The following is a 23,423-nucleotide window of genomic DNA, read 5'->3' as shown; positions in this document are numbered from 1 at the left end:
CCAAATAATCACCTTGTTCAAAATTGTCCTAGCTGACATTTTTATGAGCTTTCAAAAGAAAGGAAACAATATTAATTTATACTAGCATCTTCAAGGCTGTTAGTGGAAGAGAGGCGTGACCTGAAATAAGCTAGTGCACAGAGAACAGAAGTAAGCTGGAATGGTTCAGGGTTTTTCATATATATTTACATACAACAGGGAAGGACATTGATGGAAATGTGTTGGCACAGCTTGCAAAAAAAAGCGTTAAACTATTTATTTAGATTGTCTCCGCCTTCCCTCAGCCCCAGGGATGTCATTACATAGACAAGCCTCCTTGACTATCAGATATTGGGGTGTCATCTCTCAGTGACGTCAGCATTCTTTACTGAGATTTTCCTGGTTTCCTCAAGGAAAAAAATATGTATCCCAGAGGGGTAATGGCATTCAACGGGAAAGTGTAAAACCTACAGATGTGACCCACCCCAATGAACCACCCCAGGGTGAGAGAATTTAATATTCTCAACCCCATTTATAGAAAAAGGGGAGTGAAAGGGTAGGGATATTATCAGCAGATAGATGAAAATTCAAAGATTTGCAAAATTATTATTTTTTATTATTATTATTTTAATTCCATTTATATCCCGCCCTTCTCCGAAGACTCAGGGCGGCTTTACAAACTTAGCAGTAGCCTTCATTCTATGTATATGCCTGCTTATTAGGGCTTTCACACACACACACCCAAGCGGCATTATTACAAAGTCAGCTTAATTGCCCCCAACAATCTGGGTCCTCATTTTACCTACCTCAGAAGGACGGAAGGCTGAGTCAACCTTGAAATTATGAAGAACAACTTTTAATATCTCAAAAGCTCATTGGTGAGTGAGCTTAGTGGACAAGGAATTATGATGGGGGTTATGGAGAACAGGAAGTATGGAAAAAGTGAACAATGGGACATAGAATTGTAGGGTTGGAAAAGACTTTGGAGGTCTTCTAGTCCAATTCCCCTGCTCAAGGCAGAAGACCCTATACCATGTCAGTCAAATGGTTGTCCAGTCTAGTTCTGAACATGTTGTGATGGAGCAATCACAACTTCAGGAGGCTAGCCATCCCACCGACTGATCTCACCATCAGGAAATTTATCTTGGATCTCTTCTGAATAAGCTTCCACCCATTACTTTTTGTCCTGACCCCTGGTGCTTTGGAGAATAAGTTAGCCTCCTTATCTCTGTGACAGCCGGAAGACATTTATCATAACGGAGGTCTAAGTTACAACCTACTTGAAAAGAGGACCTGGACCACACCATGCTGCAATGTTTTGTGGCAAATCCCAGTTATAGAACAGATCCCACGAGATAAAGAAACAAAACTGACGGAAAACTTTCTTCATTCCCTCAAAGAACCTTTTCGTTCCAAAAGTTCCAAAGAAATAGCAGTCAAGGCCAGTCAAGGCAACCTCACATGACCCTTCCCCACACTGCTATGACTGACCATTTTATTTACTGTATGTGCAATGATACTGAAAAGTTAGGAAAGCTAAAAGCACTTGAATCAAAGGAGAGTCAGATACGGTTCGTAACTGATTGAGGAACTATCTGGTCTATCCAAGACTGCGGGATAGAATATCCTGGAAGAATATCCCGGTAGAAGGCATCAACAAATTACGTCTGTATCACATCAAGGAAACTGCATGGATGTATCCATGAAAGACACCAGTAGCCAAGCCAGCCTGAAGGCAATTTTACTTCAGTTTTCAGGGGTCTTTGTAAAGTACTTTTGCATGAAAAAGACTGATTTACGGTAATAACCAACTCAGGGTATTAACCATTATTTAATTCCACTGAAGCCAGAGATGCATTTCCTTCTTGTCATTAAGGCAGCGGCCCAGAATGAAAGGTGTGATGGAGGAGAAAGTTATGATCGATGCTTTGGAGAAATATGAAAAATTCAAAGCTCCCATCACTCCCCTGCCTCTTCAAAGAGGACTAGGTTGATACACTGAAAATAGAATAGAATAGAATAGAATAGAATAGAATAGAATAGAATAGAATAGAATAGAATAGAATAGAATAGAATAGAATAGAATAGAATAGAATAGAATAGAATAATAGAATAGAATAGAATAGAATAGAATAGAATAGAATAGAATAGAATAGAATAGAATAGAATAGAATAGAATAGAATAGAATAGAATAGAGAATAAGAATAGAATTCAGAATAGAATAGAATAGAATAGAATAGAAGAATAGAATAGAATAGAATAGAATAGAATAGAATAGAATAGAATAGAATAGAATAGAATAGAATAGAGAATAAGAATAAGAATAGAATTCAGAATAGAATAGAATAGAATAGAATAGAATAGAATAGAATAGAATAGAATAGAATAGAATAGAATAGAATAGAATAGAATGGAATGGAATGGAATGGAATGGAATGGAATGGAATGGAATGGAATGGAATAGATTTGGAAGGGACCTTGGAGGTCTTCTAGTCCAGCCCCCTGCTCAAGCAGGAGAACCTATACCATCTCAGACAGGTGATTGTCCAGTCTCTTCTTGAAAATTTCCAGTGATGGAGCACCCACAATTTCTGAGGGTAAAGCAGTTGATCGTCCTCACTGTCAGGAAGTTTCTCCTCAATTCCAGGTTGCTTCTCTCTTTGATCAGTTTCCCAACCATTGTTTCTCGTCCTGCCCTCTGATGCCCTGGTGAACAACCTGGCCCCCTCTGCCTTGTGGCAGCCCCTCAGACACTGGAACACTGCTATCATGTCTCCCCTATTTCTTCTTTTCTTTAGACTAGCCAAACCCAAGTCCCGCAGCCATTCTTCATATGTTTTGGTCTCCAGGCCTTAGTTGCTCTTCTCTGAATGATTTCAGAGAAGCACTGCTAAAACTCCATTTCCCCTCTTTGCTATCAACAAGCTCCAACACCACCATGATAACCAGTAAATCAAGAGGAAGCTGTGGCCACAGCAGCATCTGTCTGGCATGTCTTCTCCATCAAAGCTTGGACATCCAGACTGATCCCAAATCCTCCCTTCAAAACCTCTTTTGTTCAAAACAGCAAGAGGGAAAAAAATAGACATAAAGAAATTTCCCCTCTAGTACAGCAGTTGGTGTTCATCATGGCCAACAAAGAAGCCCATTAGACTCCCAATGGGTGGCCTTCAGAGACAATAATGCTACCATTGAGGATAAGAGTCATCAGTCCCCATGATTACCTTGAATTGGTCCAACCGTTGTTTGAAGCCAGCCAAGCTGGTAGCCAGCACCACATTGTCAAGAATAAATGGCATCTAACATACCAACCTCTCCAGAGCCATAAACACAATCACCATTTCTAATATTCATCTTAGGAGGAAAATGACAATAGGCCTACATTACCGATTACCATATTCTAAATGAAACATGTGCATGGGTGGACCTTTTCCACCAAAGAGATGACATTAATATTTTTGCAGCTGGAATCATACTTCTAAAATTAATAATTAATTACCATCACTGATCAGGATTCACAATTAAAACTCAGCAGTTGATCACCCTATTAGAATTATCACCGTTGCTTCTATGGACTGAAATCTAAGTTGCTAGAAATGTAATTATTTGGGAGTTTAGGAGATTAAGGAAAATACAGGGATTAGTTTTAACAGTAGCTGTTAATTTTAATGGTAATTTTAACAGTAAGTATGGGGGACCCATTTTCAAGGGGTGAGCTTTGGAAGTTGCAGAAAAGGAAGCTAGGGGTCACTTGCAGCAAGCAGGTTTGCCTCACTATCACTTTAAAATGCAACAATACTGTATATATTTATTTATTTTATTTTAATTCCATTTACATCCCGCCCTTCTCCGAAGACTCAGGGCGGCTTACAAGCTTAGCAGTAGCCTTCATTCTATGTATATGCCTGCTTATTAGGGCTTTCACACACACCCCAAGCGGCATTATTACAAAGTCAGCTTAATTGCCCCCAACAATCTGGGTCCTCATTTATCTACCTCGGAAGGATGGAGGGCTGAGTCAACCTTGAGCCTGGTGGGACGCGAACCTGCACTAATTGCAGGCAGCTGGTGTTACTTAAGGAGGCATTAGCCCACTGCTCCACCAAGGCTCATATAAAGGTAAAGGTTCCCCCGCACATGCGTGCTAGTTGTTTCCAACTCTAGGGGCCGGTGCTCATCTCTGTTTCAAAGCCGAAGAGCCTGAGATGTTTATGGTGGCCTTCCCTCCATGTTTACATAGAATTAAAGAGAGAAAAAAAAATAAGGAGACAAAAAGACCTAAACATATCCTCTTCAGCATTTGATTCCCAGATAAGCAGGGATTAACAATCAAGAAGAAAATGATACCCTAATTAAGGAATTATCAAGGTGATAAACAATTAAGCAAACCATCAAGCAAAAAAAACAACACCCTAATAAAGGAACTACCAAAGAGAAACCATATATCCATCAACACTGGCATGGCAAACTACTGTATATAAACAGGGCACAAACTCCATACTTCCTGTTAGTGATGATGTTACCTAGTTGGGTAAAGAAATGTCTGCAAGAAAATAACCAAGCTCAGAGAGCACCAAGAATCCCACTGTTCAATTTCTGAGCTAGAGATGTTCTCTTCTGTTGGTCTTCTATCCACCTATTATTCTCCTGCTTGATCAGGGGGCTGGACTAGAAGACCTCCAAGGTCCCTTCCAGTTCTATTCTATTCTATTCTATTCTATTCTATTCTATTCTATTCTATTCTATTCTATTCTATTCTATTCTATTCTATTCTATTCTATTCTATTCCATTCCATTCTAATTCTATTCTATTCTATTCTATTCTATTCTATTCTATTCTATTCTATTCTATTCTATTCTATTCTATTCTATTCTATTCTATTCTATTCTATTCTATTCTCTAAGCCCCTCTAAATTTAACATTTGGCAATCAACCAGAATTGGCTAGGTCCTGTTAACTGTGATTCTACAGAACTAAATCTCCCTGAATGCACTAGGACTTTTCTTTTTAAGTGTGTGTTAAGATTGCTCAGGAAAGGCACTTTGCGATGCACAGCATGTCGTTTTACACAATGCAAAGTTTCATTTTTTTTAAAAAAAAGTACTTTTAATTGCAGATAACCAATTAGAGAGTAATCTCTTTTTTTTACATTTTAATAAAAGGAGGGAAAAACTCAATCATTATCTTGCTTTAAATTTGGTGTAGGACTGTTCCAGTTTGACAGTACATCAAGATGGAAGTTTTAGACTTTGATCCTAAATAAAAGAATGTGGGTGTTGCACAAGCTTCTTTAGCCTGTGAAATTCAGAAAGATTATGCTGTTTTATGCGTATTTACTCATATGTACGTTCCAATGACTTTAAAGAAGCTTTCTCTCAAATAAAACTGCAGCCTTAATAAAGTAGCCTGATCCAAGGAACACAGCTATATTTTTTAAAGCATTTTTATGGCAACTACGGTAGCTATTATTCAAGATTTCTTCCCTTACAATAACCATCTTTAACACTGAGGTCATTATGTAAAAAAATCAGCCTTTCCTGACTCAGGCAATGAATTTTAAGATAATTTACCAAACCACGAATTATTATATTTTCTCAGTTAATCAGTCAATACAAAGCACCATCTTCATTAAATACATTAAATACACACACACTGTCACTCTTGCTGAATTGCTGTAACGTTTGTGTTAATTTGCCAAATAACTGATTAATTGGCTAAAAGGCAGGCAATTAATTTACCATAAAATGGATTAATCAGTTAGCAGTCTTTATAAATACAAGCTTGGAGAACTCTTAAATGGATAAGTGGTGTCTAATCCTAGATCCAACCATACACAATTATAAGATAAGGCTTTATCATAGGAACAGATTTTTGAATGACGTTGAATTGCATCAAATTATTATGGCTGGTCACAAAATCAGACAGAGGTTTAGACTGGATTTGGCATTTTCATCCACCTATCGAGTCCTTTCCAAGGTCCAGGGATAGGCAGATATTGAGGATGGAGGTTTGTCTCCGAGCTTATGGGTTGGGTTCCAAATGTTTCATTACCAGGCTAAGTTACATCTTCAGCAGAATTTAGAGGATGTCTAGCGTGGGTGTTCTTCTGTTCATAAGGGCTTTGTGTGGTCAGTAGGTCATATCAGGTAATGGTCATGTCAGGTGTGGGTCACATCAAGTGAGGGTCTTGTGATGAGTCAGGTGTGGGTCACGTCAAGTAAGGGTCGTGTGATGGGTCAGGTGTGGGTCACGTCAAGTAAGGGTCGTGTGATGGGTCAGGTGTGGGTCACGTCAAGTGAGGGTCTTGTGATGGGTCAGGTGTGGCTCACGTCAAGTAAGGGTCGTGTGATGGGTCAGGTGTGGGTCACGTCAAGTGAGGGTCGTGTGATGGGTCAAATGTAGGTCATGTCAAGTGACGGTCTTGTGGTGTGTCTTGTGGTGGAGAGGTCACATCAGGTGAGGGTCATTGGAAGATGAAGTGCTGGTGGGGGACTTGCATGGGTTGGGGGGGTTCCTTTCATGTCCCTGGCAGGACCTGGAGTGAAGGACAGGAGCTCACCCCACCCCGCTGCAGCACTCAGATCTCAAACGTGGGCTTGCTGACTTCCAGCCACACGAGCCACTATGCTCCCTACGTCATTACAGCGATGCAAAAATACAATAAGTATTTAAATAAAATAACTCACTGGCCATTGATGACTCCATCTGGATTCAGCATGGGGATAATTTTAAAGATGAAGCATTGCCGCAGGAGATTAGCAAGTGGATCATTGCTGAGGAGGAACTCCAGAGTCCCCTTCATAACCCAGCTGGAATTGCTCTCACCAGGATGAACCCGTGCTGTGAGTACAACATAAGGACGCTCACCTAAAGAAAGAAAACATACTTTTTATACCCACAGATGGGAATATTTGTAATGCAAGGTTGAACTATGGGACTATTTATATTCCTTGCAGACAGCTGGTCATTTGCATTCTTTTATCCAGATGTCGTCAAGGAATATAAATCCTTCCATTCCTCACCCTCCAGTCAGAGCTGAAGACGCTTCTTGGATGAGAACCGAAATGTTTTCAAAGAAAAACAAGAGAGTCCAGTTGCCTCGTGAAAAAGCACCTTCGGTGTAGAAATGGGTCTTTCTTCAAACTGGAGACCCTTCAGAACTGTTGCTATATGATGCTCATCCAAGCTAGTCATCCCCCAGCACAGTTGAGAATTTTGTAGTCTAACTTATCCAGACATCATCAACTTGAAAAGCACATCCTTTTGGGTAAGAATGAACCGTATCAATTCCTCCTACAGGGTAGAATGGCATTTTGAATAGTTATTCATCTTTGTGGGTCCCCCCCCACTAAACTCTGCAAAAAGAAACCGCAAGTTTTAAAGAAATGGGTCCATCTTTCAAGAAATGCGATCTCTGAAGCAAGTTGAAACGGAAACAAAATAGCCCTCATAAAGCCATCATAAAAAAACGATGATAAGAAAAATGGGTAATCGTCATCACAGCAGAAAATTCATTTTTCTACTTGCTAAAGTTTTCGTTCGTGCTGTTTCTCTTTCCTTTCTTCTATGGGCATTCTCAAAACCAGGGTGTCATGTTTGAAATGGCACAAATCATAGTATTACCCCAAGATTCTCACCCCCTCTCCCAATTTAGATACATGGGTGGCAGTTTTCACAGTTGGGGGGAGGGGCTTTAACCACACACACACACACACGCACACACATACACAAACATATGCACATATATGAGAATATTTGTAGCTCAGGGATAAAATGAGGGATCCTTTGTGCTCTCTGAGCTTGCTTGTTTTCTTGCAGACGTTTCATTACCCTAACTAAGCAACCTTATCAGCGCTAACCTATATTTAATCTCCTGCCTTTTATTGTTTTTACAAATAATTCAATAATTCAAGGCAGCAAAGACATCCAACACACCTCTATGGAGATTCTCAATCATCCGGGTCATAGTTATCCCAAAGAAGCTTTTTTTCACGAGGCAACTGGACTTTCTCGTTCTTCTTTCTTGTTCTTCTTGTTTGTTTTTCTTAAACAAGGAAGTCCAGTTGCCTCGTGAAAAAAGCAAGTTTGGGATATCCAACACACCTTCTTCTTTGGTGGTGAGATTCAAATATTTTTTATTTATTTATTTATTTTAATTCCATTTATATCCCGCCCTTCTCCGAAGACTCAGGGCGGCTTACAATTTAAGCACAAACCAATGTGCTTAGCAATAGCCTTCATTCTATGTATATGCCTGCTTATTAGGGCTTTTGCCCCCCCCCCCAAGCGGCATTATTACAAAGTCAGCTTATTGCCCCCAACAATCTGGGTCCTCATTTTACCTACTTCGGAAGGATGGAAGGCTGAGTCAACCTTGAGCCTGGTGGGACTCGAACCTGCACTAATTGCAGGCAGCTGGTGTTACTTAAGGAGGCATTAGCCCACTGCTCCACCAAGGCACCAAATATGTGAACAACTGGTTCTCTGTGTGGATGCTGCTTCCAGAAGTCCATTCTAGGCCTGGGCAACAAAACATTAGCTACCAGTTCTGCCAAACTGGTGCAAACTGGCTGAATCCCACCACTGTTCTTCTTCCTTATTTTCCCACAACCACCACCCTATGAGGTGGGTTAGGCTAAAAGAGAGTGACTGGCTCAAAGTTACCCAGTGGCTTTCATGGTTGAGACAGGACTAGAACTCAATGTCTCCCGGTGATTGGCCCAAAGTCACCTAGCTAACTTTCAGGACTATGGTGGAACTAGAACTCACCATCTCCTAGTGATTGGCCAGGGTTAGGGTTAGGGTTAGGGTTAGGGTTTCACGGTAGGTTTTCATGGTTAAGGCAGGACTACAACTCATGGTCTCCCCATTTTTTAGCCCGGCGCTTTAACCACTAGAGCAAACTGGTTAAAAGACTTCTCTGTAATAGTGGTAGTGGCTGTTTGAACCAATAAAAAAGCAGTGAGGCTTCAGTAAGTCCAATCTCTCACTAGGAAGTTGATGTACATCCCAGCCCTTATTTACTGTCTCATTTTAAACATCATTACACTAGCCTGCAAACATAATTCCAGTCTCTCTCTTGTTGAGATAATGAACCGCCACTTCGGATTCCAAATCCCTTTCAAGGTTTGCCAATAATGAAGGGAAGAGAATGAAATATCTTCTTTCTGAAAATGATGTGCATTGACAATCTTGATCCATAGCTGGCAGCCTCTCTGACAATTATATGATTTGATGGGTGACACTTAGTGAGAGATTGCTTTCCTTCTGTGGAAAAACAACCATGGATAGCACCAGCCGGCTTCCGAAACTGTTTTTTCATGCTTAGCCAGATCAGTTCTTAGAGTTGAAAAGCTACATTTAGTTGCCTCAGAAGGTTTGGATGCAGGCAAGGATGATGCAAGAAATCTACAGGTAGTCCTCAGCCTATCATGCTCCATTTAGTGACCATTCAAAGTTGCAACGGCACTAAAAAGTGACTTATGACCGCTTTTCACACAGCATCCCCGTGGCCACATGCGCTTGACAAGTGGTTTGTATTTATGATGGTTGTGGCCTCTTGGGGTCCTATGATCCCCTTTGGTGAGCTTCTGAGAAGTAAGGCCAATGGGGGCAGCCAGATTCACTTAACAACCCTGTCACTAACTGAACAAATACAATGATTCACTGAACAGCGGTGGCAAGAAAAGTCGTAAAATGGGGCAAACCCCCTTAAACAAATGTTTCACTTAGCAACACAAATTTTGGGGTCAACTGTGCTCGTAACTCAAGGACTGCCTGCACTTCTCACTTCTAGGGAAAGAAGCCATTGCTGTTTGCACTTCAGTTGCCCCATGGATCTTAAGGGGAATGCAGCTTCTCTGTGCAGACAACCGAGTGTTTCCTCAAAGCTGATGGATAAGGAAGTGGGGAATCCACTTCCTGGCAGTTCTCATCCCTGGCGTATGCATCCATTCATAGCCCTTAGTGCAGAGTTCCCCAACCTTGGCAGTCTGGAGTGGGGAGGAGGGGGGAAAGAGGGGATGATTTTGTGGGAGGCGAAGTTTGAGGCGATGCGCATGCGAGTGGGGCCATCAGCACCCGCAACGAAGCTCGCGCAGCTCAGGCTGCGAACACCCGCAATGAGGCTTGCACGAGTGGGGCCAGGAACACCCACTACAAGGCTTGTGTGACTGGGGCCGCAAGCACCCACAACAAGGCTTGTGTGTCTGGGGCTGCAGGCGTGCACGGCGAGCGGGCCATGCATGCTTGCAATGAGGCTCACACAAGTGAGGCCGCAAGCACCCACAATGAGGCTCGCACAAGTGGGGCCGTGAGCACGCATCAGCCAGCCACTCATGCGGCCCAGTGGCAATTAGGCCGTGGCCCAATAGTGGGCCACAGCCCACAGGTTCCATCTCATCGAGTCAGAGTCAATAATACAGATATAACATGGTTCTGTTGGTGCAAATAGACTGCCAATCAAACCAGTCTATCATGGTTCCGATAGATGAGACCAGTAGAAATAAGAACTCTGAGGCAATTGCTTTCCTCAAAGAACAATTTTAATGGCTACATAACATCAGCATGACAAGAGTGAAACCAAGACTGAAAGTCCCCCCCCCCACAAAAAAGGTTACAAAGTAAAAGTTAAACTCTCCACTCCCTAAATGTGTCATAAATCACAATCCCCAATGAACACCTTTGGCGGGCTTTCTAACGGTAGCTACAGCCTGCCAAACACTTGACCTTGGTTCCCACAAAAAAGTTATTGTTATGGCTGAACTAGAAGAATGCACCTCCCCCTTTCCGTTGCTGTGGCGACCGAAAAAGAAAGAATGATGGCTGTAGCCAGAGAAATTTTGAAGGTCTGACACAGTCAAGCAAATGTTAATTGGTTTTACAAGGAAGACAATCTTGCTTGACCACTGTAGTTGGACCCAAAGGTGCTTTTCCAAACTGGAATTCCTTGTCATTGATTTTCCTTTGAAAACATTTCACTTCTAATCCAAGAAGCTTCTTCACTGAAGAAACTGCAATTAGAATTCTGCTGTACATTTGGCCAAACTTCACTTAGGTTCTGCTGAATTTCGGGGATAACAGTAGTGAACCAAGTTAAAGACAGATTTGGACCAGTAAAGTAGACCCCGCCACTTCCGTTAGGAAATGGCTTCCACTATCCAAATTAGCTCAGAAAGTTTTTTCTCTCTAACGTTACATCAGAACCTGCTGACCTATGACTAAAGACCATTGTTCTAGGTTGGCTGTGCATGGCTTCATTTTTATTCCATAGATACCCCTTCTTTTTTAAGTCATACTTATTAAGTATTATCTTAAATCAATTTCCCCCTGTTGGACAGATCTTTTCCAATAAAAGGTAAAGGTTCCCCCACACATGCGTGCTAGTCGTTTCCGACTCTAGGGGCCGGTGCTCATCTCCATTTCAAAGCCGAAGAGCCAGTGCTTGTCCAAGGACGTCTCTGTGGTCATGTGGCCGGCATGACTAGACACCAAAGGCGCACGGAACAATGTTACCTTCCCACCATAGTGGTCCCTATTTTTCTACTTGCATTTTTATGTGCTTTTGAACTGCTAGGTTGGAAGAAGCTGGGATGAGTAACAGGTGCTCACTCTGCTAAGCGGCACTCGGGATTCGACCCGCCAAACTGCCAACCTTCTGATCGACAAGCTCAGCATCCTAACCCACTGAGCCACCGCGTCCCTTCTTTTCCAATAGAGTTGCTCAAAAGCACCAGCTGGTTGACCTATGGCCCAAGCAGGGACACAACCAGCCTTCTGTAGTGGCTGTGTGGTGTAGTAAGGATGAAGCCCTAACTATTGGCAGTAGTATCAATAATAATAGTATAATAATTAGGCACTCCTATTTAAAAGGAGTTGAGATCCATACTGTATTTCCCATTCCCGTTCCAATGCCACTGACTGCTGACCCACCCACCCCTTTTCAATCCTGCTTTCCTTTCTTTTCTTTTCTTTTCTTTTTGCTTTGCTTTGCTTTTTTTCCTACCATCATGATTTAGAGCTGGTCTCTGTTCTTATTGCTTGAATGAAACTTATAGGGCTACACACTCGTGGCTAGGAATTGCACTCATGAGAGCCCTAATGGACAACAGCTATAAATAGCGCATGGCCGGATAGAACACATTGCTTTTCTCTCGTTCCCATTCTCTCTAATAACCGATGACTATAGCTGTTAACCATTCTGATCTATTCTCGCCATTCGACAAAGCATAGCAACGGATTGTGGTCTTCATTTCTGACTTAAGAGATGAGCGCTAGCGATCCGCCGATAATTTTGCCAATAATACTGCAAAATCCAAGCCTGTGTTTGGCACAGGCTAAAGAGTACAGGAGACAAATGGAATAGATGTGGGTGACAAGTTCTTTTCTGCTGGAATAAATTCAAAACTTATTCCAACCCTAGGGCTAAGTGGAGTCAGCTTCTTCCCATTCCGAGAATCCCATGTTGCAAGTCATCCTCTCCCTGCCCCTATAATTTAATTAATTTGCCGGAACTGATATTTTTTGGAAGGGGGCAATGCCCCTCTCCTCAAAACAGGAAAATGGCGAGTATGTTGCTGTTTTATTTCTCTTTCCATATCCTTAATATTCTCTGGCTTTTGATGCACCCTTCTAAATATCATTCCCACCAGCAAATTAAGTAAAGCATCAAGCAGCAATAACCTTCTGGGCTAAATGACCATGATCTAATTTGAAGGTGGTCCTATCATTTTTTCTGGAAGTTGTGGCTGACATCTTGAGAGGCAAAGCAATCTATTTCATAGTGTACTTTTCAGCATCTCACAGGCAACTGAACAAGGACAGACTGGTATCTTAATCTACACCAAGATTAAACAGCCCTTAAATAACCAGCTGCAAAAAAAAAATGTGTACCAGCTTCATCTCAAAAAAACAAAACAAAAAAACACCAAGCAGTAGCCTATTTCAAAGAAATGGCCAATCAGGCAATAGTTCACTTGGATTTTCCTTGAAACAGAGCAACTGGGAAGCTTTCCTGGATAAACAGCCAAACAGAATCTAGCTTACTCTGATTCCAGTGACATGGACCAATTAGAAACTGGCTGGACTGGAAAGATCAGTCAGAAGCTAGATTACCCATTTACAAATACACAGTGCTTTTTTTGTAAAAGAAAAAGGTGCCAGAACTCACACATGTCATACAACCCGCCTTGCCTACCCTACAAGGTTCCATCCAAAAAAGGTGCCGGAACTCTGTTCTGAGCGTTCTATGACAAAAAAAGCCCTGCAAATACAACAGCCCAGATGGCTCTTGCTCAGTTACCTATGCACAGCCAAGAGATATCCCATTACAATTACTGCTTCTTTGAGGACAGCTACAAAAGCCTGGACCAGCATAACTAAAGTATATCCTTTGTGGTGAACTTTCTTTGGTCCAAAAAGATCCCATCCAACAAGTATCTACCTTCACAATAGGATGGATTATGTCCTTCCAAGATGATCTAGTCTAGGATCATGGAAAACATTTCTCCTCTATTTGTTCTACCGTAACTTTGGTGAAATTCCCATGGAGTCTTGTTGCATGTTCAAAGTAGCTGGAGGAAAAGTTAAAAAGGTCTTGCCTTCCATTCTTCCCTCCATTCCAATCTTCTCTTCTGGGAAGCTTTGCAACCTCTCTGGCTTCATTGTCAAGGAAAGACCTCAGAAGAGAACTTTTAGCAAAAGGGGCTTTATTTGATGGTGGCGCAGTGGTTAGAATGCAGTATTGCAGGCTGACTCTGCCCATTGCCAGGAGATCAATCCTGACCAGCTCCAGGTTGACTCAGCCTTCCAGCCTTCTGAGGTCAGTAAAATAGGACCCTGATTGTTGGGAGCAAGATGCTGACTCTGTAAACCTCTTAGAGAGTGCTGTAAAGCATTATGAAGTGGTATATAAGTCTAAGTGCTATTGCTACTGCTATTTTCCTCAAATTTGAAATAAAAAAAGAAAGTGCCACCAACAATAGCATCCTTCACCAACTCAAAACAACAAAGGCAAAGTAGGCATCCCTGTGGTTTTACCCCAGTAGTCGTGACTGATTTCAGGAGTGCTGGTGCTCATCTTTGTTTCTTAAGCCAAAGAGCCAGCATTGTCCAAAGGTGTTTCCGTGGTACGTGGCCAGTATGACATCACGCTGCAGCACAAAGTGTATGGCAAAACATGGAACGCTCTTATCCTCCCACATGCTTATAGGTGGTACCTATTTTTTTTTAAATTCCATTTATATCCCGCCCTTCTCCGAAGACTCAGGGCGGCTTACAAGCTTAGCAGTAGCCTTCATTCTATGTATATGCCTGCTTATTAGGGCTTTCACACACACCCCAAGCGGCATTATTACAAAGTCAGTTTAATTGCCCCCAACAATCTGGGTCCTCATTTTACCTACCTCGGAAGGATGGAAGGCTGAGTCAACCTTGAGCCTGGTGGGATGCGAACCTGCATTTATTGCAGGCAGCTGGTGTTACTTAAGGAGGCATTAGTCCACTGCTCCACCAAGGCTCTATTCATCTACTTGCATTTGGCTGCTTTCGAACTGCTAGGTTGGCTGGAGCGAGGACAAATGACGGGGGCTCAAACAAGAAAGCAAGCTCAAAAATGCCACCAAGAGAAGTTTAAAAGAGTTTCTTAAGCATCCTGAAAGCCATGCAGAAAAAGAGAAGCTGGATATTTCTTGAGAAAGACGGCTTCGGTGCAACAGAGATGATACTAGTGGCCCATGGAGACCTTACCAGCTATGCTGCCTTGCACTTTTGCCCATGGAAGGCATAACAAACTCAGGCAACATCAGAACATAGTGGAATAAATCTATACGCTGTTATTATACAGCATTCTTCCCGTACAGATGCATGTACCAGTACATTATGTGAAACTTCCACAGGTTTCAATAGCAGTGTATGATTATCCTGTTGATCAATATTGCTTAAGGGTGGTGCCCCTAATTTACAGCTGTCTAAAGTCTTCATCAGCTCCTCCCTTGGCATTTGCAAGATTCTCGGCACATCTTTATTTATATGTATTGCTCAGAGCTCTAGGTGACTCCTGGAAGCACAGTTAATTTTAGTGATGGGTGATTGAAGCCCAGGGCTTCACTGGGAAAGCTGCCCAACTGTCCAGAGCAAAACAGATAAGCTGGGAGGGGGCGGGATAAAGAGCAATGTCAGTGTCAAGAAGAGAGGAGCTGTTCTGTACCAGCCTGCTACCGGCCCTGCAGAAAAGGCAGGGACAACCCCTTTTACAAGAAGGCAAGAGGCTGGAATTACGCCTGCCAAATTTATTACCACAAAAACAAACGGAACAAGACAAACCAAGAAACAGGAGCTTAAAGAAACATGAACTATCCAAGCGGTTGCCTTCAGCAAACCAGCCCTCCCCACACATTCCCCTTATATAGAGTTCAGGGCGTGGCTTCTCTCTGCCTCCTTCTGAGAAGCCCCATTGCCTTCCTCTGTTTACTCCTAATTGACTGCCTCCTGCGTCGGGCATCCTTGAACAGGGCCAGCTGTGGGTCATCTTCATCCACGCTGTCAGGCTCACACAGCTGGGTCTCTGTGGTGACCAAGTGGGAGGGGCCTGGCTGAGGGCTCTCATCAAGCTGTCCAATCCCCTCAGCAAGCTCTTCAACACCCCCCTCCTCCTCCTCTGAGTCGTCCGACCTAACTGCCAAACCCACAGGCTGACCCTGAATCACAACAGGAGGGAGAAAGCTCTTCCGATCACTTTCTGACAAATGGGATGTTCAGTGACCCCCCACCACCACCAAGGCAGCTGTTCTGCAGACAGGCAATCCTAATCAATGCAACATGCGTTCAGAATCTAAACTTGTAACAGTAACAGAGTTGGAAGGCACCTTGAATGTCATCTAGTCCAAAGCTCTGCTTTCACGGGAGACCTACACTATTTCTGATAGATGGCTGTCCAGTCTCTTCTTAAAAGCCTCTAGTGTTGGGCTACCCACAATGTCCAAAGGCAATTTATTTCACTGGTGAATTGTTCTCACCGTTAGGAATTCTCTCCTTAAGTTTCAGCTTGCTTCTCTCCTTGGTTAGTTTCCATCCCTTGTTTCTTCTCCTGCCTACGGGTGCTTTGGTAAATAAGATGGCCCCCTCTTCCCTGTGGCAGCCCTTCAAGTATTGGGAGGCTGCTATCATGCTACCCTGCTACCCTGCTATCATGCTACCATGCCACCATGCCATCATGTCATCATGCCATCATGCTACGATGACTTGCCTTCTCAACCCCAAAGAAAGCGGCTTCCTCTATGGATCTGGTCCTGCAAAAGTTGCAAATCCTGCACAAGGCCCTTCAAGGATCTCCATGAAGATCAACTCTTTAAAGTTATTTGGTGGTTGTGTCACGCAGGGCTCTTTCTGGATTCTGGGGAAGTTGCCAGGCAGTTTCAGGTAGGCCATTTATCTCTACAGAAACCTCCTGTGGCGCATAACCTTCTCAGGGAACATAAATAACGAGGAGGGGGGAAGCGCAGGAACCGTTTTTTTCCTGCTACATAAACCCTCATCCAACATACTACGTCTTGTTACACCGCGCTGCATGCTGACATGCTCAGATGGAAGGCAGCAATGCAAACAGATGCCAGTTAGGGGGTGGGAAAGGCAAAGGAGGGGGAGAGAAGAGTGAGCAATTCAGGTTCCGGATTTTTTTCTGGATTCAAAAAGGAAGGGAATAAAATCTGCCACAGACAGGATTGATCCCAGCAGTACAGCACAAATAATAAGTCCGCTGGAATTGGGCACTGATATATTCAGACATGTAATAAATACATATTCAGATTAGCCAAGGTTCTCTGGAATCTGTGCAGCAAAGGGATTTCCAATGCTGCTTGTTTTTTTGGACTGCAAATACTAAGTTAAATTGTAAATTTCATGAAACTAGGTTTTTTTTTAATCCCCTGAATTATGCTATTTCCTCTTATATGCAGTAGAATGTGATTAATCATGCCTGAAGTGGTAGCATAGCATTTGTTCAGAAGATAAGCAGCAAACACTGTTTTGGATGCTCTTCTATATGGAGAGCCTATCTCCTCTTCCTCATAGGCAGGATTTACACTTTAAAATTATTTAATATGGAAACTTAAATTCCTTACTGAGGCACTGCAATTCAAGATCACAAAAGGTACAATCAAGACTTTCTGAACTGGAAAACTTTACTCAGCGAAGAAGGTAAATTAAATAACGGGGTGGGGGGAACAGAAGGATGAATGTCCACAAGCCACATCTGTATTTTGCTAGCCTCAGATGGGAGCTGGGCGTATACTACAGCTATGCAAAAGGGAAGAGAGACTCTTTAAAATTGTTCCTGAAAGCAAGAGAGATGGAAAACCCCAGATCGTCACACATGATTAAACAAAATAAATGAACGTTTTTTAAAAAAAAAATGTGAAATGACGTTTAAGAAGTCTTGTGAAAAGGTGAGAGATTATTTTCAAGAAATGAAGTGAGAAACTTTATTGCCACTTTATTGCCATTTTTTTTTAAAGTGGCAAATTTTAAAAAAAAATATTACAAACCACTGTTGCCCTCAAGATTCAAAATAAGTCTACACAGGAGGAGGTAGCCCATCGTGGAATGCGTCTGTCTTACTCCCGCCTTACCCGAATGAATCCAGTGGCATCTGACCACCATTGAAAATGGCATTGGGTGAGATGAACCACGGAGAATGAGTTTGGTCTAGTAGTGATTAAGGCATCAAGACAGAAACCAAGAGACCTTGAGTTCTAGTCTTGAAAAAATTGCCACCAAAGAAGTTTTCATTGAGCTCTCCATAAAAGAGACAAATGTAGTTGCTTTCAGGTGAACCTTGATTTCAAGCCTGTGATTTCATAGACATGTCCAGATAATTCTTTTGGCAACAATATGGAAATGACTTGTCACATTCATCTGGGATGCTATTTCAGTTTCCTAATCTAGCCCAGAACCCTGGAATTTCTTGTAGGATACTAAATGCATTCAACCCTGCTTAGCTTACAAGACCAAACAAGATTGACCAGAAACTGCAGCCTGCTGAGTGTATTTTTAAATTCAATATTCCTTTCCTTTCATCATAAACTTCCAAGTGCTTCTGACTTCTTCCCCTGACAGTTCTCATCCATGCTTTCTCTCTCCTTCCTAATCCTGCTTCAAAGCATCTATGTACAGACATAATTTTTGGATACAGCACCCGGGGGTGGGGGTGGGAGCAAAAAAAAAATCCCCTTGTTTCTTCCTTACATTATATATCTGCCTCTATAATACACAGCAAACCTTTGGTAGTGTTGCACATAGTAAATAAGAACATTACAAATATTAAATTGCTTTCTGCCCATGAACTGCCTTGTTCTCCATTTTCATATCCTAGTGGGCTTGTTTCGTGAGCTGTGTTGCCTGGCAACCTCCTTTTGTGCTAGCATGGCATGAATGGACTAAATCTTTTGAAAGAGAAAAGATCTGAAAAGACCAGGCCATAAAGAGAAGAGTTCCAGACATTGGGACATGATGCCTTTACTCACTGTTAAACGAATGACCCAAGAGAGTTGGTGATTTCATGTAAAGACACAGTTACTAGCACAACAAAGCAATGGGCAATGTAACATTGAGCACAGCCTTGTACAAGGAAGCCCCAGGAAGTTTCAATCTATCTACAACATTCTGAAGCAGCTGTCACCACCATGCAGTGGCACGTTTACACTGCATGGAGTACAACCTCACCTGTTCAAGAGAGAAGAAGGTTAAGAGTTAGCAAGGAGAGCTAACGAGGCAACTGGGTGGGCAAGACTAACCAACAGGATGTTAATCTGGCAATCAACAGGACCTTTACACAGAAGCTTTTAAAGCCAAGTATTCAGAGCACCACCCAAGTCTCCTCTGGAGCCCTCTGGAGTTCCGTCAAAGTTTTGACTCCTGAGCAAGTCCTTGTTATGAGCAGATTTTTATCATTTGGACTCTTTGGTTTAGATCACAATGGAATGAAACTGAATGAGCCAAGTGTCACAAGGCCCAGGAGGGTTCTTATTAATGGGGACCTTGAAAGTAACTGATCATATTAAAGTTTGGACCTGGCCTCCTAATTTAGGTTGCTAATCCTTCCCAAGAAATTGGATTGGCAACAGTATTCACAGTGCTATTCAACAGCCAATGGCCAGGGGTTTATATTCATATTCAATAGCCATTCCATATTTCAACCGGTGATTTGTTGATATGCATGGAATACACTTCATTTCACTGTCGAGTGCTGTTGCTTACTTAAGACTGGTGTCATTAAATAGGTCAACACTAGCCAGGAACGTAATGAACAAAACAGGGAAAAATCAACTTGGTATCAGGGTCTTTATTCAGACAGAATCAAACCCTCTTCAGAGACACATGAGGGGCAGCACAGTGGTGAATAGAATGTGAAGGATGTGTGTATATAATGTATGTTCTTATTTGTGGTTTTGACTTGTGTGTAGTGTGCACGGGGGACAGCATTTAATTTTGTTGTGAGTTACACAATGACAATAAAGATATTCTATTCTGTTCTGTTCTGTTCTGTTCTGTTCTGTTCTATTCTATTCTACTCTACTCTACTCTACTCTACTCTACTCTACTCTACTCTACTCTACTCTACTCATCATATTATCTCAAGTAATTTTTTGTCATGCCAGCCTGGATGGATTCTACCCATGTCGCCCTTTTTTCTCAAGTTGATGTCTCCTCCCATTTATACTCAGCAGTAGCAATGGTAGTTCTCAGCCTGAAGCTAGGGAAGACAAAGCACTAAGAACTCAACTTCCAGGATCACTGGAACTGAGAACAGAAGACAACAAATGGTAACATCCCATGCCTTCTTCTGCCTCCATTTGCAATGCTGTTGTTGTTTCCTAACACCAAAGTCATTCTTGTAAATGCAGACTACACTAAATTGGAGTCAAAGCGGCAGAAATATGCATTATACGCTGTTGCCACAATATCTATTTCAAAGCCTGAATTTATTCTGAAGCAGGAGGCAATTTGAGACCCTCTTAAGCATTTTGTGTTGATTGCCAACTTCTATATGTTTTGAAAATAGGTTCTGGGATAGGTGCATCATATAATTTCTATAAATTGCTTCGCAGAGTGGAGGTAGGTTCCCCAAAACATGTTTTCTGAGGAGAAAGGGTTCCAGAAACTCATATCTTTGGATGAGCCTTACTAGTGGTGAATTAAATGAAGTAATGGCCTTTTCACACCATTTTATGCTACCTGAGCGAAATATGACAATCGCAGCCTCCACAATCTAAGGTTCCTTCCACACTCATCTGAGCAGGGGTGGAAAGTGAAGCAGGTTATGCTCGAGCATATTTATTGAGTAGAGAGGCTGAGTTTCTCCAGAAGAAAAAAGAATCTCTTTAATAGTTTTTCAAAACTGGTGTCTCACTTACAATACTAGTATCACTGCTGAAAATTCATTCTGGTGGCATATTCAGGAACATTCATCCTGATAAGATAGATAAGTTAAGCTTTATTGTCATTTTTTTTTACTCTGGGCACAACGGCACACATCAAAAATGAAATTTAGTTGCCTGCTCTCAAAGTGAAACTCATGCATGACACACACCTATAGTATGACACATACTATGTACGATATATGTATAGACCCACACCCCTACATATACATAACAATAAAATATTAAATACTGTCCATCTTGAATATATAACGGAAGGACAAAGCTTGAGAGTTCACAAGATTAATGCTGTATGGAATAAAACTATGGCTGAATCTGGATGTTTGGGTTGTAATGGAAGCCATGCAGACTGCAGACTACTGGAGAAAGAGTTGCACAGTGAGAGATAGTACACACACATTTTCATTAAATAAGCTTATGAACTCCATTGTTCTTTTCTCCTTTGACATAATTTGAAAAGCCATTTTTTATTCATCAGGCAGTCATTTTTTACATAAAAAAGAATATAATATTTTATGGATTTGTAGAATAAATATATGCATTTGCATAAGACCTTAGTATATGGTGCTAGAAAGTGGGAGACCGTGAGTTCTAGTCATGCCTTAGGCGCAAATTGTCTTTGAGTTGGAGCGAGTCATTCAGTCTCAGCCCAAGGAAGAAGGGAATGGCAAACCATTTCAGAAAATGCTGTCAAAAGCAGCCTGCCGGAACATGTCCTGGCAGTTGACAGACGTCAAAGCTGATCTGAAGCCACACAATTATAACTTACATGCACAACGTTACTCATTGTACTTAGCAGTTATTATAGATTCACTGAGAAGTCTCTTTATACCAATATCCCCAATATGATTTTTGTTACACTCACTGGAGAAGAGCCTAATGCTGGGAAAGGTTGAGGGCAATAGAAGAAGGGGACGACAGAGAATGAGGTGGCTGGATGGAGTCACTGAAGCAGTAGGTGTGAGCTTAAATGGATTCCAGAAGATGGTAGAGGACAGGAAGGCCTGGAGGAACGTTGTCCATGGGGTCGCGATGGGTCGGACATGATTTCGCAACTAACAACAACAACAACACACTTTATTCTGTTTTCAGTGCATCTGTCAAACCGGACTCGACTCTATAGCTGACTGTACCTGCTTTCGCTCGCAGCTTTGCCAGACAGTGACAGGAGGAGGGTGGTGACTTCCTAAGGGCGGATGGAGGCTAATGAACCGTCTGTTGCCAGAGAAATGTTATCTACCAACGCCAAGTCATGAAGAATGTTTGACTGGAGCAGTTTTCCCAAAGCAAAATAACTGAACTATGAAGTGTGGATGGTCCAGAGGGGAAAAGGGGAGTTACCTATGTGGGTTTTCATGGGAAAAATCCCAGAACTGATTTTGCTTCTGCTGTGCCTAGATGGATTTTTCAACAAAGCTACACTCTTGGTTCATTTAAAGAGCTGGGAGTTTCTTTGGTTGAAAGTGCCAAATGGGATGGTGGGCAGCATCATTCAAAAAGTGAATTTGTTCAGTTTTAACCACTTAAAAAGAGTTGGGTTTTGTTTTTGTTTTTTAACTTGGAAGAAAATGGTTCTTGTCAAACCTTCCCCTACTAAGCAATTCTCAACCGAAATTAATTCATAAGAGATTATTACTGTGGGGGTACAAGGAAGAGAATTTTCCATGTAATCTGCCTCAAGATATTGGAGAAGCAGCAGCATATTAAGTAAACAAACAAACAAGCAAGCACGCATACATTTAAGAAGGTAAGGTCACCACCAGGTACATAACACTGGATTGTGACCGAAATATACGGCAGAGGCATTTATTTCAAATAACTGAAGAAGATCTAATAGTGAGAAGGAAATTGGTCAGGAGGAAAAGATAAAGACTTGTTTAAAAGACCGGAAGCCTTACATCAAGGGTGTCAAACTCACCACGTCACGTGATATGTCGCGATGTATCATGACTTTTTTTGCCTTGCCAGACCTGGGGTGGGTGCAACCAGCCTGTGGGCTGGAAGTTGGACACCCCTGCCTTACATGGACTTTTTGCTGAAAGAAGAAAAAAAATGAACTGATGAATTGTGGATTTAGGATTAGAAAGGGTTAAAGAGAGAGAGAGAGAGGAAAGAGTAAGTTGGCAGTTCCTTTGAGAGAAAGAATGATGGGAGTCAACATTCTGTTTTCTTTCTTTTTTTTACATTCTTTTTTCTTATTTCCTATCTTTTTTTCTTTTCATCTTTATATTTTTATTGTATTGCAAAATTTTAATTTCATATATTCAAAACAAAAATAATAGAGAAGAAAATTAACATCTTCTCTAAGCTACTGCTCTTATGGCTTCACTCTCATATGCCTTTGAAACTCTTTCCCCAGCCTGGGATAAAGTCCTGGAAAACTGAAATATACTTAACATAAGAATTAATCAGGCTCCTGTCTTGCAGTTACCGGAATCTACAGATCTCTATCTCCACCTAGTGATTTAGTACTAAGCATGCAAGAGGGGCTGAATTTAAGAACATATGTTTAATTTGCATAAAATAATCCAACTTGAAACTGGTAAAAGCACAAGACCCCGGGGGTTGCTGGCTGTGAAGCCAACTCCTTTGGAAGGGTCGGCTGAAAATGAATTGTCCAATTTTGCGAGAGGTGTATTTTTTTTTCCCCTTTTCAGCATCCATTTGAAACGTTGGCTCTTTACAAAAAAAAAACAATAGAACAAAGAGTTATCTGAAACATTCTGGATACTGGAAATGTTAATAATTCAAAGAAATAAAATCTCAAATTTTTACTAACTGGAACGGCACTGTTTAAAAAAAATAAAAAATAATAATCCGGAGAGGCTATGCCCTCTCTTTTCCATAGACATGCATCCATGTGCATGCATGCTCACAAACACCAATTTGAAGCGGACATAGAATTGCTCCTCTGGAGCACTTCATTTATTCTACGCCAGACGTGCATCTGTTGCTTGGCAGAACACCTTCATGGGAGAGCTGCCTTCAGGAGACTGTTTGAAAATGACTA

The 23,423-nt window shown here is 41.8% G+C and overlaps 1 protein-coding gene across 1 annotated transcript in view; it reads right to left on the bottom strand.

Moving 5' to 3' along the window:
* Positions 1-23,423, bottom strand: part of AGBL1 (AGBL carboxypeptidase 1) — a gene marked incomplete at both ends in the record, with an annotated part of 348,471 nt that overhangs the window by 217,902 nt on the left and 107,146 nt on the right. Inside the window, one exon of the mRNA XM_083371322.1 lies at positions 6,668-6,848. Coding sequence (XP_083227448.1) covers positions 6,668-6,848 — 181 coding nt within the window. The remainder of the gene's footprint in view (positions 1-6,667; positions 6,849-23,423) is intronic.

This window comes from Vipera ursinii (assembly GCF_947247035.1).
Source record: "Vipera ursinii genome assembly, chromosome: 11".
Lineage (NCBI taxonomy): Eukaryota > Metazoa > Chordata > Lepidosauria > Squamata > Viperidae > Vipera > Vipera ursinii.
Note: the sequence above shows the minus strand (reverse complement) of the source record. Positions and strands in the feature narration are given on the sequence as shown.